Genomic DNA, 25277 nt, shown 5'->3' on the forward strand with positions numbered 1-25277 from the left:
AAGTTCAAAGGGCTTTCCTAGTGTAAGATGGCGGAGCTTTTGCTGTCATCCCGAGTCCTCGGTTCGATGCAAAGCTTTCTGAGACAAGTAACGACATTTTATTAATATATGTTTTATATATCATGGTAGTTGAGACTGTGGATTATATAATGTGCACGGCACTTGAATCAGGAATTAGTATTATTAGAGTACATATGGGCACAGTCCCTCAACACCGGAGTTAAGGGACTGTGATATATGGGTTATGTGTTTTCTAGTTGAAATCAAGAGGTGGAGGAATTTGGTTGGTTGCAAATATGTTATTTACATGTGCTAGACGACGATTTTTTTAAACGTTTTTTCTCATTTTTTTACATTATGTGTTCGTGGGACTTTTGGTTTCCCTTCACCCATAACAATGTTTTTTCTCCAAAATCCTCTACCCCCGGATGTGAAATGAGTAAACCCCTTTGTGTATATGATTTAACTTGCCTGTTCTTATTCCTAGTATTTTAGTATGTGTACTATTAGATTGCCATATTTTATACATATTGTTATACCAAGGATGTATGAGATAATGTGATTACTAGTAGCCTTTTTGATACATACAACCATCATTTTCTCAAAAATAAGGTTGGTGACCCCCAACAATTTAAGTAATTTTGTTTTTTGTACTTACAAGAGATTCTCTGAATAGTCAAAGGTGTTTTCTTTAAATATTTTTGGGGTTACTAGTTCATAACCCCCCTCCCCCCCCCACACACACTGAAGATATTTCTCAGTCCATAGAGGGATGAGTAGTGTATGTCAGGGTGGGTGGTATTAATTTGAATGCACCATATGAAGAAATATCTATAATCTATAATCTTTGTTCTTGCAGTCTAATTTAGACAAAGTATGCAGTTTCTCCATTAATCAAGAACATCTACAAACATCAATAACAATGTTGACTTCTCTCAACTCACTTTGTGGACATGTACATGACTTAGTTTCTAATTTACAGGTAAGAATTTAAATCGATCAACAAACAGATATGGACTTACGCTATAAAGCATGTGACGTGACAAAAAGAGAAATGAAATACCTTCACATAGCAAATTGAAATATGCTACTGTATGCTTTCTTGATGATTAATTTACATTTCTGTAAACCTGCTTTTAAAGTTGAAAGCTCTTTTGAGTAATATGGCCAAAGAATCAAATCTGAAAGTTACGATGTTATACTGACCTAAACATGATGTGTTGCACCGTTTATCAACTAAGCTATTATTTGTCCTTACTACAATAAATCCCATCATGCATTGCTGTTCAAATTCTAGTTCAGGTATTTACTAAACACAACTAACCTAAGAAGTATGTAATGTTTGCTGTTCAATGTTTACTCACAGGTAGAGGTAATATGAGTAAAATTGCCCTTTGAAAAGAAGGACCAAATAGATATTCATGCAACAAATCAAGTCTGGTGTGGATGTCAGACTGGTCTTGGAAAAATTGGAAAATGCTTCACATAAAGTATTGATTCTGTAGTTTAGTCCATCTTCAATTGTCAAAGAGAGAATCCCACAAATGATTCCGTGATTTGATGACACTCTAATATACTGAGAACTGAATTACAACTAAAGCTACATAATTGCTTGGTGATGTTTAGTCATTGGCAAGGCAGATATCTTATGAATACCATAGTTGCTTCATTTGTTACAGTACATATGTTACATTATACATCTATCACCATTACGCTATAAGTTACAGCGTGCCGTAATTTTGCGGTATTTTACGGGGTATTTTCATCCTACCATATTAGGAAATGCGAATTCCAAATATGGAATGATTACTCGCACTCAGTATGCACTCGGACAGTACGACATGCATCGACCTCCGCTGCGCATTGGTCAATAATCCAGCTGTACTATCTTCGCGTATACTTTGAGGTATTCTCATAATAACCTTATATTATATTATAGCATTATCAATATCAGTGGATTTTATGACGTCATTGCAGCAAATTATTTGCGATAATGTATTGCAATCAAGCACACTTTGCGCTCCATATATGTACTTTGCTCACATCTTGCCCATTAAGCTTTCACCCATTATGGGTTGGCGGGTCATTCATCATTGTTCAAATATGTATATATAATATTAGAACACATAATACTTTCTCAGAATAATCACCAGTAATAGTTTTAATTTAGACTTTAATATCCATCATAGGCGAAAAGGACAAAATTTATCATAGGCCAGATCTAAATAAAATTCACCATTGGTGACTGTTGAAGAGTTAGTGGAATTAATAGTTGGCATTAATAATATACTGTCTTTTTGCCATTTAAAAATTTAGATTTCATGCACTAACAATGACTTTAATAAAGATCCATCAGTGAAATGCATGTGATGTTGTCACAATACTTTGGGTAGCTTGGATTCTGTTCTATACATGTATGCTATATTTATAAATGCTCAAAAAAATCTATAGTCGTATTCCTCTTTTATCCTACTCAACACAAGCCATGTACTTGACAAATATTTGTGTTCATGCTATGAGATCTCAGCACATGCTGAATATTTTATGTTTGTAAAGAGATTACTGTAGTTGCGTTCACCTTCATTAGGACCCACTTAGGAAACATTGGGCTTGTGCCAAAATCATGCCCTCATTCATTGACCCATAACCTGACCTAAAAAAAATTAACAAAATGCAAGTTCTGCACACGTGTCTGATATTACTTACTTTTTTGATATTTATTGTTATTGTAATTAAACAAAAACTTACTTGGCAGAAGATGATCATGCTTCAGAAAGCATATTTTCAACTGTTATAATCAATCATCTTTTTTTGTGTTATATGAAAAAATCACATCTTTCAACTAATTATTCATAAACAGCGCATGATAGTTGTGCTAGCATCTTTCATATCTCGGTAAATTGCACAAGACATTGATCACAACAAAATTGAATCGTTTGGTGAAAATACATCTCTAATTTTTTTAAGCAAATTATGAATGATGTGAAGATGGAAGTGAAAATTGAGCAGAACCAGATTGGTGATATGATTGACAGTAAACCTGATATAACTAAAATTGATTCATCACTTGTACAAATCAATGCAAGTAAAAACGAGGTGAGTACAGTACTGCAGAGACCAGTAGAAACTGAATGGTACCCATGGGTCATATAGAACAGAATAACCTGAATGGTAGCCAGGAGCCATATGGACCAGAATAAACTGAATGGTACCCAGGGAACATATATACCAGTATAAAATAAATGGGACCATATATACCAGTATAAATTCAGTGGTACCCAGGGAATGTATACTGTAAAATTACTAATTTTCACTGGGTTTAAATTTCACTGATTTAGTGTTTCAGGCATATTTAGTGGGTTTAAAATTCACGGTTTTATCATTTGGATAATGTGTTCCATGCTCAATTTTACATATTCACTGGGTTTTAATTTAGCGCATTTTCCAGTCAGCGAAAAAAGCCAAATTAAAACCCAGTGAATAATTAACCCCTTTACAGTATACCAGTATAACCTGAATGGTACCCAGGGACCATATAGACCAGTATAAACTGGTACCAAGGGACCATATAGATCAGTATAAACTCAGTGGTACCCAGGGTCCATATAGACCAGTATAGCCTGAATGGTACCCAGGGACCATATATACCAGTATAAACTCAGTGGTACCCAGGGACCATATAGACCAGTATAGCCTGAATGGTACCCAGGGACCATATATACCAGTATAAACTCAGTGGTACCAAGGGACCATATAGACCATTATAAACTCAGTGGTACCCAGGGACCATATAGACCAGTATAGCCTGAATGGTACCCAGGGACCATATATACCAGTATAAACTGAATGGTGCCCAGGGACCATATAGATCAGTATAAACTCAGTGGTACCCAGGGACCATATAGACCAGTTGGCAGTATAGCCTGAATGGTGCCCAGGGACAATATAGACCAGTATAAACTGAATGGTGCCCAGGGACCATATAGATCAGTATAAACTCAGTGGTACCCAGGGACCATATAGACCAGTATAGCCTGAATGGTACCCAGGGACCATATATACCAGTATAAACTCAGTGGTACCAAGGGACCATATAGACCATTATAAACTCAGTGGTACCCAGGGACCATATAGACCAGTATAGCCTGAATGGTACCCAGGGACCATATATACCAGTATAAACTGGTACCAATGGACCATATAGATCAGTATAAACTCAGTGGTACCCAGGGACCATATAGACCAGTATAGCCTGAATGGTACCCAGGGACCATATATACCAGTATAAACTCAGTGGTACCAAGGGACCATATAGACCATTATAAACTCAGTGGTACCCAGGGACCATATAGACCAGTATAGCCTGAATGGTACACAGGGACCATATATACCAGTATAAACTGGTACCAATGGACCATATAGATCAGTATAAACTCAGTGGTACCCAGGGACCATATAGACCATTATAAACTCAGTGGTACCCAGGGACCATATAGACCAGTATAGCCTGAATGGTACCCAGGGACCATATATACCAGTATAAACTCAGTGGTACCAAGGGACCATATAGACCATTATAAACTCAGTGGTACCCAGGGACCATATAGACCAGTATAGCCTGAATGGTACCCAGGGACCATATATACCAGTATAAACTGGTACCAATGGACCATATAGATCAGTATAAACTCAGTGGTACCCAGGGACCATATAGACCAGTATAGCCTGAATGGTACCCAGGACCATATATACCAGTATAAACTGGTACCAAGGGACCATATAGATCAGTATAAACTCAGTGGTACCCAGGGACCATATAGACCAGTATAAACTGGTACCAAGGGATCACATAGATCAGTATAAACTGAATGGTACCCAGGGACCATATAGACCAGTATAAATTCAGTGGTACCCAGGGACCATATAGACCAGTATAAACTCAGTGGTGCCCAGGGACCATATAGACCAGTATAAACTCAGTGGTACCCAGGAACCATATAGACCAGTATAAGTGAATGGTACCCAGGAACCATATATACCAGTATAACCTGAATGGTACCCAGGGACCATATAGACCAGTATAAATTCAGTAGAACCCAGGGACCATATAGACCAGTATAAACTGAATTGTACCCAGGGACCATAAAGACCAGTATAGCCTGAATGGTGCCCAGAAACCATACAGACCAGTATAAACTCAGTGGTACCCAGGAACCATATAGACCAGTATAGCCTGAATGGTGCCCAGAGACCATATAGACCAGTATAAACGCAGTGGTTCCCAGGAACCATATAGACCAGTATAGCCTGAATGGTGCCCATGGACCATATAGAGCAGTAAAAACTCAGTGGTACCCAGGAACCATATAGACCAGTATAGCCTGAATGGTACCCAGGAACCATATATACCAGTATAACCTGAATGGTACCCAGGGACCATATAGACCAGTATAAATTCAGTAGAACCCAGGGACCATATAGACCAGTATAAACTGAATTGTACCCATGGACCATAAAGACCAGTATAAACTCAGTGGTACCCAGGAACCATATAGACAAGTATAAACTGAATGGTACCAAGGGACCATATAGACCCAGGAAACATATAGGCCACCTGAATGGTGCACAGGAACCATATAGACCAGTATAAACTCAGTGGTACCCAGGGACCATATAGACCAGTATAAACTGAATGGTACAAAAAGACCATATAGACCAGTATAAACTGAATGGTACCCAGGGACCATATAGACCAGTATAAACTCAGTGGTACCCAGGGACCATATAGACAAGTATAAACTGAATGGTACCAAGGGACCATATAGACCCAGGAAACATATAGGCCACCTGAATGGTGCACAGGGACCATATAGAACAGTATAAACTCAGTGGTACCCAGGAACCATATAGACCAGTATAGCCTGAATGGTGCCCAGGGGCCATATAGACCAGTATAAACTGGTACCAAGAGACCACATAGATCAGTATAAACTGAATGGTACCCAGGGACCATATAGATCAGTATGAACTGAATGGTACCCAGGGACCATATAGATCAGTATAAACTGGTACCAAGAGACCACATAGATCAGTATAAACTGAATGGTACCCAGGGATCATATAGATCAGTATAAACTGAATGGTACCCAGGGACCATATAGATCAGTATAAACTGGTACCAAGAGACCACATAGATCAGTATAAACTCAGTGGTACCCAGGGACCATATGGATCAGTATAAACTGGTACCAAGGGACCATATAGATCAGTATAAACTCAGTGGTACCCAGGGACCATATAGACCAGTATAAACTGGTACCAAGGGATCATATAGATCAGTATAAACTGAATGGTACCCAGGGATAATATAGACCAGTATAAACTGGTACCAAGGGACCATATAGATCAGTATAAACTCAGTGGTACCCAGGGACCATATAGACCAGTATAAATTCAGTGGTACCCAGGGACCATATAGACCAGTATAAATTCAGTGGTACCCAGGGACCATATAGACCAGTATAAATTCAGTGGTACCCAGGGACCATATAGACCAGTATAAACTGAATGGTACCCAGGGACCATATGAACCAGTATAAACTGAATGGTGCCCAGGGACCATATAGACCAGTATAAACTCAGTGGTACCCAGGGACCATATAGACCAGTATAAATTCAGTGGTACCCAGGGACCATATAGACCAGTATAACCTGAATGGTACCAAGGGACCATATAGACCAGTATAAACTCAGTGGTGCCCAGGGACCATATAGACCAGTATAAACTGAATGGTACCCAGGGAACATATGGACCAGTATAAACTGAATGGTACCCAGGGACCATATAGACCAGTATAAACTCAGTGGTACCCAGGGACCATATAGACCAGTATAAACTGAATGGTACCAAGGGACCATATAGACCAGTATAAACTCAGTGGTACCCAGGGACCATATAGACCAGTATAAACGCAGTGGTGCCCAGGGACCATATAGACCCAGGAAACATATAGACCAGTATAAATTCAGTGGTACCCAGGGACCATATAGACCAGTATAACCTGAATGGTACCCAGGGACCATATAGACCAGTATAAACTCAGTGGTACCAGGGACCATATAGACCAGTATAAACTGAATGGTACCCAGGGACCATATAGAATAGTATAAACTCAGTGGTACCAGGGACCATATAGACCAGTATAAACTGAATGGTACCCAGGGACCATATAGACCAGTATAAACTCAGTGGTACCAGGGACCATATAGACCAGTATAAACTCAGTGGTACCAGGGACCATATAGACCAGTATAAACTGAATGGTACCCAGGGACCATATATACCAGTATAAACTCAGTGGTACCAGGGACCATATAGACCAGTATAAACTGAATGGTACCCAGGGACCATATAGACCAGTATAAACTGAATGGTACCCAGGGACCATATAGACCAGTATAAACTGAATGGTACCCAGGGAGATTCTGGCGGTACACCCCTACTACTATTCAACAATACATGCATTCAGAGACACAATGTTATTAACTACAGTAGAATCATTATTGTTATTATTCAACAGATTGAAAGAAGAATATCCGCATTTATGGAAAGAAAACAGCTTGAGGTAAATGACAACAATAAAAGGGAGTTCTGTGGTGTTATTGACTTGACAGAGGAAGATAGCTGTGCAAGAACTGATGCCATTTTCAAGGCAAGAAGTGGTGGTAAAAGTCATGTAAAAGGTATCCATTCTATCCAGAGAGCTCACTCACAAAAAAAGTTGGTTCCAAACAGGGTTTTGAAAAAACATTTTTTTCAATTATGTGAACAACAGAAATACACCCTATTTGTGTTTTGGATCAATGTATAAAATATGTTAGAATAGCTACATGCCATTTTAGCAAATTTGGTTCAAGGCACAAATTAACAGAATCTTAATTTAGCTCAAGTTCCAACAATCATTGTGAGAAGATACTTTCTTTTTATTTATTTAGCAACATCTTGAGTTAGCAAAATTACAGATTAGCTAAAATAACATCTTAGCTAAAAATACACTTTTTAAAGTATATGATTAACAAAAAAGGTACGAAGTAAAACCTTTTGATTTGTCTACACTTTATTTCAGATTACATCAGGCATTCAAGTTCTACAAAGATTTTCAAAACAGACTATACATGCACTGGAAAATTATTTCCTGGATTTTTTTTAAAAACATGCATTCACTCATAGACCCTCCAGTAGACTGGAGGGTCTATGATTCACTTTGCCAAAAAAGACATACCTCAAACACTTTAATTAAAAATGTCAAATTCCATATGATTTTGTATGGGAGGATGTGTACCAACTGTCTTTGTGAGAAACCCTTCTGGGACATTTTTTTGTACTTCTTTTAGACTGGTAAAATGCTGATGATGGCCACTGCTCACTTCACTGTTCTGCTTCACTATTTGACTATTAATTGGCCATGTTATAACAAGTTTATTACTTATTTGTATATCATTATGGCTCAATGTCAGTTCATTGATAATTCAGTTCATGATATCACTTGTATCATTCCACTGGTACCAGGTGATAACCTTATAGTATCATATTGGCTTCAAATTACGTGGATTCTTTTTATTCTTTTTTTCGGAGCATGGGTCACATGAAAATTATGTCTATATGTGTGAATGTGTGTCATTGTTAGTCACTTTGTCTAAATTGGTCACAATTCACCTCCATACATACTCTTAGTATAGATTAATGAAAGTATAAACAATAATCTGTATTATTTTAATTTAAATGGACCTCAGGTCTTGTATTATTGATAGTTTAATATTGGTCATTCAATCAAGTTCTGTATATTGATATTCACTGCACAGTATCTAGAGTTGTTAACTCATATGGACCACAGACGAGGATGGCTATATCACCAGTGAAAATTAGACCACATAATCCTGCCAGTAGTTTTAAAAATACTGCTAAGACAACTGAAGGAGTGGAAGAGAGATTACACAATATGGAGAAACATCTTAAACTTGAAACAGGTTAGTTTTATTCGTAATCATCCCTATTTTTTGGCCAATTTCTTTAATTCTGTAGTACGCTTGCGTTGTGGTCCACCATTACTGCTCTATCCCCATTTATTTTTGCAGGACAACCTGTACCTAAAGACTTTTATAGCAGAATAAAACGACTGGAAGATAAAATATTACAACTGGAAGGACTATCTCCAGAGTACTTCAGTGCTGCGGTAAGTAGGAATATGTTATTTACTTGACTATGTAGAACAGTGTTCAGTGAGAATTACATATTTATCCCTGCACGTATATTGAATTATACAGAGTACATCGTACAAACGACATCGAACAGAGAGTGAGCACAAAGATAGGAGAGAGAGGCAAGACATGAGCATTGCAGACATTGATCAGAGGATGAAAGAACTACATGAATCTCTTTTAAAGAAGAAACAAATGAGAGAGAGTTTAAATACAGCAGCCATAACTTAACAGGAGTAGAAGATAAACATTGTCCCAACATAAACAATGCGGTTGTTATGACCAACAGGATAAAAGAAATAGCAATTCCAAGATTTGTTTTTTTTCAACTATTTGTTTATTTTATGCATTAAATACCGATAGACTTTCAAGCATCACATGTCTCATACTTATTGTCTCTGGAGGGAATAGATTCAGTAATATAAAAATAAATTATCATTATAATAGTCTTAGTAGATTACCGCATGTAAATTCATTTGATAGCAACAATATATTCTTCTTCAAAGAGACATGGTCTGCAACTGTTGTCATTTTTTTTAAAAATACACATGTACAACTCATTTTAAAGAATGAAAGCCAATTCTTTTGTCTCAATCCTAAGGCTTTATGCCATTTTCTGCAATCACAGTAATAAATGACATCGTTTAATCCTGTTCACATTAGGCCAAAAATGTTAATTCGCAGTTATTTATTTCCTGGCGCAAACTGATTAGTAGTTGATCTACAGTCACAAAATCCACCCTTTTGAACATGAATTGAGATTGTGCCCTTTATATTATTTATAATCTATCTTTTCAAGAATAATTGGAGTGATTATTTGAATATCTAAAAAAATTGCTGATAAATGAAAAACAAAATCATGAAAATTATCACAGCCCAAATTGAGTTGACATGAAATTCAGAAGGTACTGTTAATCATAAAAATCAAAATCATCTTTTTCTTCTTCCTCTTGAACAGTTTTTTGAGTGCTTCCGATTGTTCCAGTTGCCATGGGGAGAGCGATTGAATCTGATTCATCTAAATCTGATCCATCCCAAAAAGCAGCTGATCTCTTGGCAAAAGATTCACTTTTGGATTGGTTCCTAAAAACAATAGATATAACTTGATAAGCCAATGAGGTTTGAAATAAGAACATAATCTACCCCAGAGCTAGCATGTATAATGCTTTATGCATGACAACAACAGTCGCACACTTGGAAGGACAAGTTTAGTATCAATAACAATTTCCTGACCCCCCTCCCCCAATAATGAAAAAAGTTGCCCTTGCTGTTATAGGAACTAAAATGTCATCGCACTTGTTTACGTTTTGCATGCATGTGTATGTGCGTAGTTGGGAGAACCAGTCATTCACACCCGAAGATAAAATATTGTTGACTGCTGTTGTTATTAAATGGACATATTTGTGTCTGTTAAGGTAGACACAGCAGATCATGAGCTAGTGCTGATCAGTGAGCAACATTGCATGCCAAATGGGAAAAAAAGTGTGATCACATGATGTCATAGGGCTGCAGACTTTACCCTCAGAAAGTGTGACATTCTAGGCTTGTACGAGTACATAAGGTTATTTATAAAATACAGTTGAAAACATTCAGCAGTAAATATGTGACATGCATGCATGTCACAGTGACTACCACCAATAGGGGAGGGTTTCCTAAGCAACTTGGTGAATAAATCACTTCCAGTATGTTTAGTCTACCCACCGTATATTGCAGAAGAAGAGAAATCACTCACCCAGTATCAGTCATTGCTGTTGGTATGTATGCTGGTGATCTCGGCGTTGCTGATGGGGTACTGATAAGTGAACTCTCATCAGGGGATGTCACATGACCTGATCTCCAAGATGATGATAGTTTGTTTTCTATTTTATCCTCTTCTTCATCAGCATAATTCAAAGATGACAGAAGGTTTCGTGATTTTTTTCTGTATGGAACATTGAAAAGGGACATTACTGAGAGCAGTATAGATAAATTCTAAGTAGATCGCTGTAAATTCAAAAAAAACCTAATCAGTGTTCTCGCAACATCTTTTAAGCACAGTGGTTTTACCCGGCTTGGCAACTGAAAAGCTATAGTCGGTTACTGATATATTAATTATTTCTATGGTACCAAATATGTATGCAAATAATCCATCGTTATATTCAGAGACTATTAAAGGCCCAGTAGCTGTAATGAAAACGTCTCTAACGGCGTTCTAAATAACTATTTTGGGTTGAAAACTTGTTGCATTTATCTTTGAAATTGCTTATCTCCTGTTATAATAAAATTTACATCGATCTCTGTGCGGATACGAATGCGGAGAAAATGCTCACGATCGAACTCAACGCCATATTTCTAGGTGGTCTGACTGATCACGAGATGAAGAACTCCAACAATCATTGACGCTACAGTTCGGCGTCTTCTACACCGATCTGACGCATATCGCGCTAGGTGTGCCGGGAGTGTGTTCGAAATTTCGAACATTTCGAAGTCAATTGTCGATTGCCACGTATTTTACGGATATATTAAATCGTTTCAGAGACCTCAGGCTGTTTACTAAATAATGATAAATGAAACTTAGAAAGCTTGTAAGAACAAACTGGGCCCAAATCGCGCAAATTGCAATAAGTTTACGCTGGTTCGGATGGAGTTCTACGCGTGATTTGATTGCGCTCAAGGACGTTCTATTTTCGAACTAGTTGAAACTGGAAATAACGCAACTACTTTCGAACTTCAAACACAAATTTGATTATCGTTATTATGTGTTAGTTTCTGTTGTTTCAAAGATTGAATTATGTATGACAATAATATTTCACTCTATAAACAATATTTCACTAAAATATGTTATTCAAAGGCAACCCAAATTGTAAAAAGCAATATCAAGTTCCGCGTATAAAGAAAGAGGCGGCGGAGCGGAATTTTAACCAAAATCGGCTAGTAAGGCGTCATATGACACAGGTTTGTGTTGGGACAGCGCTTCCAGTGACGACACAACGAAGTACTCGCAATTGCGCACGCGCAAACAATCAGTAATGACGTATGATGGTTTAACAAACGGAGCTAAGGGTACGTACAATAAACACTTCACGATGTTGATTCAGTGCTTTTAGCGAGCTTATAAAGCATACAGAAGGGCCCGGTACCAAATAATTGAACTAGTTTCAGCTAATAGAACGGAAATAATTGCTATTCATGTAGAACACGTTTGCAATACAAAAAACTAGGTCGTTACAGCTAGTGTATCTTTAACGGAAAAATAGTGTGTAGGCCCTTTATAGTTTTAAAAGCAAAAAAAAAATTGTCTTTGCAATATATGAAAGCAATTAATGGAGGACATTTTAGTTAGCCTAAAAAGAATTGTATTTCACTTGGGAAGGGGGTGGGTGGAATTTATGGGGGCTACATTGCAAACATTTTCCCTGACCATTGACAATTTAAATACCCCTGACAAATAATGAGTAGCTTCACAAAGCCTTCACTATGTGATGCCTAATCAGGAACCAAATATCAGATTTTAGTATTCTGATAAAAACCTTATATTATTTCTAACATAATACTTACTTTCCTTCTGATGTACCTGATGTTGGTGTTAATCTGGCTTCATTCTCAATCTCATCAATGTCTTCATCACCTTCAGTTTTCTCTAATGCAGACACATCGTCGTCGTCATCATTATCATCATCAAACTCATTCTTACTTTGGGACATCTGAGTACTTCCTATCATCTTCTGATAAGCAGCAGTTTCTGAAGAAGGTATATTATGTTTAAATGGTTATCAAATCTGTATTAGGCAGTATTTATCTACTATTTATTATTCAGATCATTAGGAAAATGTAACTCGGCTCATTCGGTCAATCACACAGTGTGGTTGATCTTTAGCTCTGATCTTGTATTCCATGCCATAAACAAGTTCAATACAGCAAATAACAAAAGCAATTAGAGAACACTCAATTGTTTAACTCATGATAGTCATAGTACAAACCTATATTACACCAATTTCAACATAATGCTGTAGATGAGGCAGTACTTTTACATCAATACATGTTGTTACTACTAAAGAACACATTGTAGACTCACCTGTTAATTTAACTTTATTTTCAAAAAAGCTATCACCATCTTCGGAATCAAGGTCAATATCTTCAACTAAAAGACAAATCCAAGTCAATAATTCAAATTGCGCTTGCAATAATTTTTGCTCGAGACCATCAATCAAGACCAACAAATTTACTGTTATATAACATGATTTTCCAGCTTTAGTATTGTACACATTTTCTAAGTAACACAAACTAAAAATTACCCTTGGAAGTATTCCTGGAGGAAGCAGCAGCAACAGTGTTTCTTGAGCCTGGTTGCTGTCTGATTGGTGAAGACATAGGAGTGGATTGTAAGGTTGATGAAGAATCACTCAGAAAACTTTCTCTCTGCATATTCTGAAGAATTGACTGTAAAACTTGTACAGCCTAAAGACAACAAAATTTGATGCATGTACTTAACAACTGGAGATATTAAAGTTGCATTCATTGCAAATTTGTGCAATCCCACTATATCACACCATGAAATGTTTAAATTGCGGATGAGTAACTTCAGAATCTGAAACAAGCCTCCTAAAATAAATAGTTTATTTGTAAAAAATAGAATTTCACAGAGATTGTAGGATTGTTTTTTTGTTGAAGGTCAGTTACGTAGTACATATATTTGTCTATAGGATAAGAACCTTCAGTAATCTTAAATCCAAATCAAAAGTAAGAGCAGTACATGTACTTTTAATATACCAATATCATATTTTTTTTTTCAAAATCAGCATTATTTGTACACATTTTATGTTTTTAGCTTATTCTGGAATTGATGTTTTACAAAATGCAGAATAGGAATGCAACTTTTACAGTGGGTTCTATCATAGACCCTCTAAAAGAGGGTCTATCGTTCTATGTGATGTATACATATAACATGTGCATTTAATAAACAAAATTCATAAAGCTCACTGTGCAACAACTATGGTGCTTTAAAGTGAGAGGGTCGTCACCTGCGTGGGTGCAGGAATTGAACCCTAAGCGACGATAACACACGCTAAAAACGCAAAGGCTCATGGGTAAGACGCTTGTTTGTAAACAATGACACGCCATGGCCATCTGACGCATGCGCAGGTGAAAACTCCCCCGCTTTAATCAAATTCGTAATATCATAGTAAGGATACTTCATCCATCTTGCTAAAAATATCAATAGTTTTTACTGTATTGTTTTGAAAAGATGAAACCATTGCTAAAATAATTTGTGAGACAAACACAGAGTGGAAGTTGTGACACTACAGGGAGGTTGGTGCTGCATTGCACAGCTCAACAGCTAGACATCAACATGCTGATAACCACATCCTGTTGTCCTTTTAAAACGTCTTGTATTACAATATGTGATGTCTTACCTCATTTTCCATAACTGAATCTGAACTGATCAACACCGGTGCAAATGTTGACGCAATCTCAGCAGGTTTCATGACAGAGTGCTCCATTAATTTAGAGAAGTGTCCCAGGAGTTTCTCCCAAAAACTAAGGGAAGAAGAATACATATAGGACCTGCAGAAAATGGGACAGACTGTAACTGTAATGCTGCAAGGCTGCTGTATTTGTACCATGGATAGGACTAATTGAATATGTCAAAGGTATGACAATGACAATGAACATTGACGAGTTTTAGGCAAGATATACTTGTATTACTTGGTGATTGTAACTGATATGATAAATACTGAAAGTTCATACCAGAGATTTGCAGTACTGGCATTCAAGAATCACAGACCTCCAATGGGGTACATTGGTCAGTATGAATTTAACTCAATTCTGTTTCAGCAAAATCAAGGTTCATAGAAACTGTTGCCAAATATTCTCTGAATACAGAAATGTTCAGAAACAAATCACAGCATGCATGCTCTGTTGCAAATTGACAATATCATTTTGCATGTATTTTTTCTATAAGAGGTTTGGCACCAGATGTGAACTGTGTATAACTGATTATATGTATACAATTTAGTGCAACATCATAATAAGATTATATACAATTACTTACTTGATGTTAGATGCAGTGACATTGGTTTGTTTTGTGGATAATGCAGTATCAGGAAGCAAGCAGCCGGCTGGCATATCATGTATTAGCAACGGTAGTTCATTTAACATAACCATACTAACAGCAGCCGGGTCAATGTGCTCCAAAGTATGACCTTCATTGGCTGACCTGAAGAGAATGCAGTTAATATTAAACTTTAGATATTCTTTGCAAATTGCAGCAGAAAAACAGCTCAGTTACATTTGATGTAATTTTTCTCTTATCGTCGTATTAAAATTTAAAGATGTGCTTGATTTATGCTGATCACATTCACTTACTTGACTATTTCAGTTTTTATTGTCGGTGAACATTTCTGTGATCTGTAAATCTTGTGTGGACTCAGACATTCCCTCAAGTCATCTTCAACAGCTTTAACCAGTACCCAGAATCCATGGCTTGTCACAGATGGCCCTGTGGTATCACTAGTAACACTGTTACTGCATGAACCAAAAACAAAATCATACATATTACCAATTATTCAGACTTCAAATGTTATCCAGCACACTCAAAATTTACATTTGAATTGTGGCCATCCCACCATTTACCAACATACATAGAGAAATTATCTTGCCTATATTCACAAAAGTACCTCTCATTACAGTAATACTAGTAATAAAGTACTTTATCTTTGTTTCAAACAGTACATGTTTACCAATTACCCATTTACTAGAAATTGAACGATTTTTCAGAACGATCTTGTTCTCACAAAAAAGCTTTCCTCTCACTATTTAAAAATGGGACATTTTTGGAGCAACACGCTAGCTTCAAACCAACGATTTTCAGATCAATGAGCTATGTGTGAATGTATGGTCTCTCTACTGAATGAGCTAAAGTGATTTGTGGTTGAATGCAACATGTAGTTTGCTATGATGTGTACATGAATCAGGTGTGTTTCCTACAGGTTATTGGCCTTCTATACAAAAGAAGTTATGAACACATAACACACATACACAACAACACCCAAAACCCAAATTTGCAGTTTTACTTCGTTAAAGTATGGTAACTAAGACGCTAACAGTATTTAACAATATGTTTGAGTTGAGGTTCTCGTGCACGTCTGAGACCTGTCCTCTAACTATGACTCTAGTAAATGGACTATAGGTAGATAGTGTCTTTGTAAAAGTAAGTTTACCTTCTTGACGGTTCCCTCGTCAGAGGGATCTTTGACACTACCCTTGGTGAAGGCTGTCTTGGTGGTTCATCCCTCGGTAGATAAGCATTACTAAGATCAGTACCACTAGCTCTTCTTGGAGAGGAGATTTTCTCTTCCAATTTGAACGTTTCGTTTATGTCTGTTCCAGGAAGATGTGCACTGATATCAAAATCTGAAAGTATAATTCAATTAATTATCTTATCTTGTGCATCATTGTGAGCAAATATTGGTCTGGAAGAACAGAACTGTAATTATTGGGTGATATCAACCAACATGCATAATACATGTACATGCAAAGTATTTCTAAATCTCAACATTCAAAACATAATTTATTCCAATAGAATTACAGGACAACAGAGAACATAATTAGGCGCACATCTTCAATATAAGGGCACATACACATAAAATTACATTCATTTTATGCTGCATTATTAAAATACAACTTATTTTAATCATCAAATACACCTCTGTCATTTACATAATTAACTGGGAGCTGATTAAAATAGCTTTACACAAACTAATGTCTGCCTTCTACCGTAGACATTATCATTATTTGTATGCAAAATATTATGTAACTGTCTATGGCAAATAAATAAGCCGATTGTGAAGCTAAATAATCATTAAAAAGTGGGGTTTGTCCTGTGCCTATTACACTGAGTGTAACAGAAACAAATTGTACAAGATGTTGTAAGCATACAAGCTGATTAACTAACCTGACACATCTTCTGAAAAACTTAAAATGCTTTCCTCTTGGTCGGTGAACTCAGGTGGAGGAGGGGGAGGAGTTTCTTTTATTGCCGCAATCTCAGCTTTTCTGATTTCCTCCTCAGATGGTTTTGTGTCATCTTCATCACTTTCAGACGTGATAACCATTCTTGTAGGCTGAGTGACCTCCTTGACCGGGGGTGATGTTTTCTGGGAAACCCGTGGACTTCTTTTGGAGGGTACTGGCTTTACTCTAGTTTTTTGAGCATCTTGGCTGCCATGTGATTGCAGTTGATAAGTTGGCATCTTTTCTGGTTCTCTGCTGTATGTATCAGATGATGTTGAGTAACCAGATGGCTGAACACTTGACTGTTGCGTTTCAGTTCTCTGTGATGTACCACCTGATGTTGAGGCTTCACTACTGGCTTCTCTAATAGGTTGTAACTTCTCAGGCTGGGTGTGCATCTCTGGTGGTCTCATTGGAGCCACTCCAGTAGGTCCCTGTTCCTGTAAACCATGAGGAGCAGCAACTGGCTGACCAGGAAAACCATAATTACCATATACAGGAAGTTGCTGGCTGACTCCTTGAGCACTGCTGAATATGCCTGGAGCAGGCTGCATTAACTGCTGGGACATCGGCTGCTGGGGGTAAGATGGCACTTGGTTTGGAGGGATATTTGGACTGATGTAAGATTGTTGACTTGGTGTCCCTGAAGGGATTCCTTGTGGAAGCTGAAAAAAAGTCTTGTGCATTAGTACATGCATAGTTAACACATGGTACAAAAGGCTAAATGCTGGTTACTTGGGTGACCATTTCTAGTGATGTGGGATTACCTGTCATGCACTAAGGGTGTTTTTTCGTGCAGACATCAACTGTGGTTGACACCTTACACTGAGTACTTCCTATGAAGCACTGTTCATGAGATGAGACATGGCAGTAACAAAACAAACCACAAAGACATTATTGATTACTTATCTGTGTCTCTAGATAATTCTGTTATAACAGCAACAACCAATGCTACATGTCAGACAGTTCAGCTGGCATATGTAAACTTTATACTCACATGGTTGAACATGTACTGCTGTTCTAGTGTTTCCTTCCATTTAGGATATAATCGTTCTATATGGGCTTCATAATCATTCTGAAAGATGCATGAGACATAGTATGCTACCATAAAATAAATCAAAGGCACATCAGACATGAATTTTATACAAGATTAATTAATCTGTTATTTCTCAGCTAACTGGTAGATCCTCAAGCCAGCAAAAAAAAAAATATTATTGAGATATTTGTAATGCACAAAGCAAGGAAGTCACTTTACCTTCAGTGTCCTGAGTCTATCTGTTTTCTTGGACATTGCGGTAATGTAGGATTCAAGTCGACTGAAGTCTCGCAAAAGCTGCTCATTGCGAACTCTGGATTTTCTTTCATCCTCACAGATTTTTTTCCAGTAACTCTGCAGCTTGGATGCTTTCAATTTGGATCTATAGTGAAGAAATATTGAACACGATAAAATAAAGGAGAAGCTAGTAGTGCTCAGAGGTTTGTGCTATACTAAGAATTATGACATATTTAATCAAGAAACAAGCAAAATAAACAGAAGCTGACATAATTAATATGCAAAACAAACAATTTACGGTCAGTGCACGTGTCAGTGCATTAACCATTTAGTTTTTCAATTGTTGGTACCATTAAAGTCCTATTATAAACCGCGGTTTATATTACAATGTATCAATTTAAAAATTGGGATCAAAAGCTCAAGTTCGGGGTGCGGTTTCTATTACGTACATATTGCAATCACTAAATGGGCGTGGTCATTTTTTGTCCACAACACATGCACAAAACAAACAATACACCGTACAATCTCTTGAATAGGCGTCGGGGAAGAGTGAAAGGCCTTATTTTGGTTCTAAAATAGGCGTTACGAAATGTTGAAAAATTACAATAAAAAAAAAATTCTACATGATACAAAAAATACTCAGTATTTTTAATGTAATATGCATTTATTTTTTTTAATTTTCTTGGGGCAGAGCTCCAGAAGGAGTACCTACACTTTATGCAAATTTTTTAAAAATTATGCTAATTTATTCATGACGTAGCAGTTTCTGTGCTCATGAATATTCATTAATTTGTGGGTCATTACATTTTAAAAGGGGCGATATATTATTTTTGGGGGAAGAGTTAGAAAGGGGGATTAGCAATCCTTAGGGGGTCAATACAAAAGAAGGGACCCATTTGGAGAGCAGCCATGCTCCTCGTGTCTGTTGTTGCACGTGACCTACAGCTGTCAACTGTGTTCGTTCTTCGACTGTGTTCGTTCTTCAACGACTTCGGCTGGCTTCCACGTGGGGTAGTATTCTTGTGTTCTGTTTTCCTGACTTGAGTTTTTGAATCCGCTGTTTATGATTTTAACGTCTTTCATGTCTTTTGTAGGAGTGTCCAATCCGTGATTCGAACTTGCGATCTTTGAGTTCCCAGCGCACTGTCTTGTCCACTGTACCACGAGTGTCTTCACACAGGAGTTAGGATTTAAGTCCTATTCATAGGACACTGTCTTCACTAGCATTCAAAAATCTAACTAAACATACTGGATTCGAACCAGCGATCGCTCACATTGCTGACATAGTACAAATCAACTGAGCTATGTGGGTAGTCATGCAAATTAAATAATTTGTTGACATATTTAGCTTTATTGCCAAATGGTGTTTGCGAAAAAAAGATGGGCAGGCAAGGGAATTGAACCCAGGTCCTCCTGATCACTATGTAGAGGACTGACCCACAAGACCACAATGTATTGACTGGATGTATTTGCATTTGATAAGACTATATAGTGTGTATATATATAGAAATACAACATATTTCTATTATTGAGTTACAATTGTCCAAAAAATTGCCAATTTTGTGTTTTTACTTGTGTAAACTATATGCATGCCATAACCCGTTAGTGTACATCTTGCCAATTGGGTGTTTGCCATTTGCGTTGCCCATACCTGACCCGACCATAACCCTAATGCCAAGACACGTTCCTGTTAATAATTCCGTTGCCCATACCTGACCCGACCCTTACCCTAATGCCAAGACACGTTCCTGTTTATAATTGCTCAACAATGATACTCTGTTGTGCACTGTCTGCGAGTAAGTTGCATTGATGTCAACTGATTAAACAAGTCGCGTTTAAGTAATTTCCACTATTAACAAGTGGTTAAATTGTGACAATAAATGTGTGGACAAATATTTGAGATTAATTTTGGTGTAGACAACTCTCGTTTAATTATTTTACACCATTACAAGTTGTTAAATTGAGAGAATAAATGTCTCAACAAATATTTAATACTTAGTTTGATGTAAACAACTCGCGTTTGATTAATTCCCACAATTACAGGTTGTTAAATTGAAAGAATAAATGTGCGGACAAATATTTTAGACTTATTTTGGTGTAGACAGCTCTCGTTTAATTATTTTACACCATTACAAGTTGTTAAATTGAGAGAATAAATGTGTGGACAAATATTTTAGACTTATTTTGGTGTAGACAGCTCTCGTTTAATTGTTTTACACCATTACAAGTTGTTAAATTGAGAGAATAAGTGTGCAGACAAATATTTTAGACTTATTTTGGTGTAGACAGCTCTCGTTTGATTAATTCCCACAATTAAAAGTTGTTAAATTGAGAGAATAAATGTGCGGACAAATATTTTAGACTTATTTTTGTGTAGACATCTCTCGTTTGATTAATTCCCACAATTACATGTTGTTAAATTGAGAGACTAAATGTGCGGACAAATATTTTAGACTTATTTTGGTGTAGACAGCTCTCGTTTAATTATTTTACACCATTACAAGTTGTTAAATTGAAAGAATAAATGTATGGACAAATATTTTAGACTGATTTTGGTGTAGACAACTCTCATTTAATAATTTTACACCATTACAAGTTGTTAAATTGAGAGAATAAATGTATGGACAAGTATTTGAAACTTATTTTGGTGTAGACAACTCTCATTTGATTAATTCCAACAATTACAAGTTCTTAAATTGACAGAATGAATGTATGGACAAATATTGACCATTATATTTGTGAGTAAATACCTGTTGTTTAATTAATTTCCACCTCTACAAGGTTGAGAGAATAAGTGTGCGGACAAATATTTTAGACTTATTTTGGTGTAGACAGCTCTCGTTTGATTAACTCCCACAATTACAAGTTGTTAAATTGAGAGAATAAATGTGCGGACAAATATTTTAGACTTATTTTGGTGTAGACAGCTCTCGTTTAATTATTTTACACCATTACAAGTTGTTAAATTGAGAGAATAAATGTGCGGACAAATATTTTAGACTTATTTTGGTGTAGACAGCTCTCGTTTAATTATTTTACACCATTACAAGTTGTTAAATTGAGAGAATAAATGTGCGGACAAATATTTTAGACTTATTTTGGTGTAGACAGCTCTCGTTTAATTATTTTACACCATTACAAGTTGTTAAATTGAGAGAATAAATGTGCGGACAAATATTTTAGACTTATTTTGGTGTAGACAACTCTCGTTTAATTATTTTACACCATTACAAGTTGTTAAATTGAGAGAATAAATGTATGGACAAGTATTTGAAACTTATTTTGGTGTAGACAACTCTCATTTGATTAATTCCAACAATTACTAGTTCTTAAATTGACAGAATGAATGTATGGACAAATATTGACCATTATATTTGTGAGTAAATACCTGTTGTTTAATTAATTTCCACCTCTACAAGGTTGAGAGAATAAATGCGTCGACAAATATTTGATACTTATTTAGGTGTAAGAACTCGTGTTTGACCAACTTCCACCATTGCAAGTTGTTAAAATAATGAAATAAATATACTGGTATCATTGGATATTTGATTTAATTGTGAAACTTTCTAACAAAACGTTAACTGCTGGCTTCGAACCCTCAATCAACAATTCCGCAGACACGGTATAAATTCAACAACACCACAGAAGATATTCGTCTGTTGCCTGAATTGTTTTCGTAATATAGGTAGGGAACGCCATCGACACTTTAACAAAACTTACCTTGACTTGGGTCTTGTTTATCTCTTGTCACAATCTGGAAACTGTTGAACAAATTGCGCGTCGTCCAGTTTAAGACGTTAGTTATTTTATTATTTATTCATTCAGTTTTGTATGGTGCAGTTTTGTGAGGTTTATTATTTTTTGCGACGTTCTTTGTTTACTTGTTTACGGTTTGAGAGATTTCAGTTTATTTGATTTACGTTTTTACGGTAGCTCTGAGCGGGACTCGAACCCACTGTCTTTTCAAGCTAATTTTGTTTTATTTTGATGGCACGCTTGTGTACCACGCTACGACGTTGGTCGTTAAGTGGTGTTCATTTTTCTAACTACTCTAGTGTTCCGATGAGTTGAACGGAAAAGCCAAAACGATTGCTGGTTTCTGATTGCTTCGGTTCTGGTGAGTGTGTATCTAGTGTGATTCGAACCCATGTCGTTTGTATTGGGCGTTTTTTTATTTCCCATTGTAGATACGCCGTAATATGCAACCACTTCCCCGTTTTATTGTGATTTTGAGTGTTTAATGATGTCTTCCTCACCCGTCACGCCATGACCCAGTTTCAACCACACGGCCATTTTGCAACACAGTTCGTGACCCTCGGCGTCACCCGACTGACTATATGAGCGTTCTCTTCAACTGTTAAGCTAGGATTTATTACCGTTATTATCATTATATTGTCACGTGATTTGTTTTACCTTATGTGTAATGTCTTAAGTATCTTTATTGTAATTTGTATATACCAATTCGTATATACCGAGGAAACGACCCCGATTGAAGGTCATGTATTTTATGACGTCACCAATTCGTGTGTAGGTACTGCTTCTAGATCTGTGCCTTTCTTGGTAACGAAAAGTATATTCTAACAGAAGTTTCAAATAAAAACACGAATGCACTGCTTAGTAGCAAATGATCACATAACGGTAGCTCGATCCGGCCATGCTGCTGGTCTCAAGTGAATAACTTACTTGTTTTCGAAGTGTTGATATTGGTGATTATTATTTAGTAGTGATTACAATAACGCACGAAAAATAAATTCGTTGAATTGTTATAAAATGCAAGTAAAATTCAACTTAGTTTCCCCGTAAGCGAATGATTTCAGTCACATGTAAACAGCCGATACGATATCCGCCATGCTTTTGAATGCTCACGTGACGTATTATTGACCGGATAGGTCAAGTCGCTAATTAACCAATCAAAATGCTGGATGGTGCCCACGTGTCTAAATTACATAGCTCATTTAAATATGTTAATGACAGTTCAGCGACCTCATGGTGAACGCAACACGGAAGAGATTTACCGATAATGTAGTGCGATCTTTTTCCTTTGATTTCCATGGGAAAACGGCATGATTTTTTTTTTAAATCAAGAAATTATTTGTTTTCGAAAGATAAATTATTCTTCAATGCTCAGTTTAACACTTTTACGGTGATAAAAGCTCATTGTCTAAAACTTACGAAACACAGACGTATTCAGAAAGAGTATTGACAGAGGTCGCCGCCAGAACAAAAGCAGTTTCATTGCCTGTCTGACATCTTATCACCGCTGAACAATAAATAGGTGTGAATATTTTTAGGCATGTTGTCGAAACAAAGAATAGGATTAGGAACAATGCCGTTTTGGAACAGCTGGTTGAAACAATGAAGACAGTCACGGTCTTGTTGAATTGGGGGTGCGGTTAGTAATAGGTACTTTTCAAGTTTTCAATTTTTGTTAAGAACTCTTTAACCCCGAAGCCGGAATTGGGGGTGCGGTTACTATTACGTATGCGGTTTATATTAGGACTTTAACGGTATTCACTTACTTGCCTGTAAATGTGCATCAGGCTGTGTTTCCAAAAAACTGGTCGCTATGTAAATGTTCATGTTTTTGAAAGCCTCTCTCATGCACATGTTACAATGACTAATGGCTTTCTGCACAATTAGCTAGAAAAATAAAACCCAATGAATAATAGCCCTGTTTTAACCTACGAACAGTTGATCAACTATATTCTAGGTGTATCTGACATGTGGGATTTCAGTCATGACCCAGATAACCACTTGTACTGAACTGTTATAATATACTCACAGTCTGTCATTAGATCTGAGGTAGGCATTCAGTTGTTCTTCTAGAAGAAGTCTTTGATGTTCTCTGAAAAATAACAAACAGATTAAAACTACTGTACTTAGTCAAAAACAAACCGTGAATTAATGTTGTTAGGCAGTAAATAAAGTTTTATATTCAGTACATGTTAAAGAAGCAAAATTATCGAGAACAGGTAATGTTGATTAATCTAATCGTACACTATCTTTTGATTTATCATGAACTAAAAACTTTCCAGCAATACATAGAAGAAGTATTCATTTGATGAAACGCTGACTCTGCAGATAAAATGCTCAAGAGTAGTGAATAATTTGCATATTATATTACAATATGTTAATTGTATTTATTACATTCATTATACCATGGAGGTAGAAAAGATTATACTATGGCAATCAATTTTTTTCTCAATAATACAAAATAGTCAGGCCACTTTTCTTTCATGCTCTGGGGAGATCCCTGATTTTGTACTTATTGTTGGATGGGATTGTGATCATGAAACAAGTCAATGACAACTTGAAGTTCCCTTCCACTTTTTAGTGTGTGTCAACATTGGTAGCAAATAATAACTTCCTTTTCGTGCATGAGCAACATTTTTTTAAAAAGAGATTAATTAACGGTAGTAACCACAGAGTTGAAATCGAGGTTAACGGCCTTCGTGATGTAACATGTTTTGAAATGACAGTTGTAAACAATAACTAATTTCCATGCATACGCGATATCAGACCAATTAATTTCAAATAGTTTGTGACCGATCGATAGAGGGATTTAAATGCATACCCTGCAGTAAATAGTTAATATAGATTTTACCTTTCATGTTGGATTTCCTGCAATTTTTGCATTCGCTCGTAATGATCTACGCTACTGGCCGCCATTATGCTATCCACCGTCATTCCCAAAATGCACTAGTGCACGGAAGTGGGGACTTTCAACGGGGCGTACAAACCCGGTATACAAACT

At 36.7% G+C, this 25277-nt stretch overlaps 2 protein-coding genes across 3 annotated transcripts; one reads left to right on the forward strand and one right to left on the reverse strand.

Annotated features, from left to right (window-relative positions):
* On the forward strand, window positions 1-9632 carry LOC100372348 (MAP3K12-binding inhibitory protein 1-like). Its single transcript, XM_002741713.4, has 7 exons — window positions 1-87; window positions 860-982; window positions 2968-3096; window positions 7581-7743; window positions 8863-9027; window positions 9136-9233; window positions 9325-9632. Exons 1-7 carry the CDS (start codon window positions 28-30, stop codon window positions 9487-9489), a joined length of 903 nt encoding a protein of 300 aa, XP_002741759.2. The 5' UTR covers window positions 1-27; the 3' UTR covers window positions 9490-9632.
* On the reverse strand, window positions 9573-25215 carry LOC100372498 (uncharacterized). Of its 2 annotated transcripts, none has more exons than XM_085493635.1 (14): window positions 25128-25215; window positions 24306-24368; window positions 18506-18668; window positions 18248-18325; window positions 17192-17915; window positions 16458-16650; window positions 15604-15762; window positions 15290-15454; window positions 14652-14775; window positions 13533-13695; window positions 13313-13378; window positions 12796-12979; window positions 10991-11179; window positions 9573-10341 (listed from the first exon to the last, which is right to left on the reverse strand). In XM_085493635.1, exons 1-14 carry the CDS (start codon window positions 25208-25210, stop codon window positions 10170-10172), a joined length of 2526 nt encoding a protein of 841 aa, XP_085349761.1. In that variant the 5' UTR covers window positions 25211-25215; the 3' UTR covers window positions 9573-10169. The 2 variants fall into 2 exon arrangements, with proteins under 2 accessions (XP_085349761.1, XP_085349756.1); XM_085493630.1 differs by having other exon boundaries at window positions 14652-14802.
* Window positions 25216-25277: the final 62 nt, after the last annotated feature.

Source organism: Saccoglossus kowalevskii, chromosome 2, assembly GCF_978046115.1.
Source record: "Saccoglossus kowalevskii chromosome 2, keSacKowa6.1, whole genome shotgun sequence".
Classification (NCBI taxonomy): domain Eukaryota; kingdom Metazoa; phylum Hemichordata; class Enteropneusta; family Harrimaniidae; genus Saccoglossus; species Saccoglossus kowalevskii.

Bases quoted from the DNA above. Each gene is read 5' to 3' on its own strand.
- LOC100372348 (XM_002741713.4), top strand. From the start codon at position 28: ATGGCGGAGCTTTTGCTGTCATCCCGAGTCCTCGGTTCGATGCAAAGC. The intron at 88-859 runs GTAACGACATTT...TTGTTCTTGCAG, and splicing joins TGCAAAGCTTTCTGAGACAA to TCTAATTTAGACAAAGTATG. The intron at 983-2,967 runs GTAAGAATTTAA...AATTTTTTTAAG, and splicing joins ACTTAGTTTCTAATTTACAG to CAAATTATGAATGATGTGAA.
- LOC100372498 (XM_085493630.1), bottom strand. From the start codon at position 25,210: ATGACGGTGGATAGCATAATGGCGGCCAGTAGCGTAGATCATTACGAG. The intron at 24,369-25,127 runs GTAAAATCTATA...GTTATTTTTCAG, and splicing joins CAGGAAATCCAACATGAAAG to AGAACATCAAAGACTTCTTC. The intron at 11,180-12,795 runs GTAAGTATTATG...TGTTCCATACAG, and splicing joins TCAGGTACATCAGAAGGAAA to AAAAAAATCACGAAACCTTC.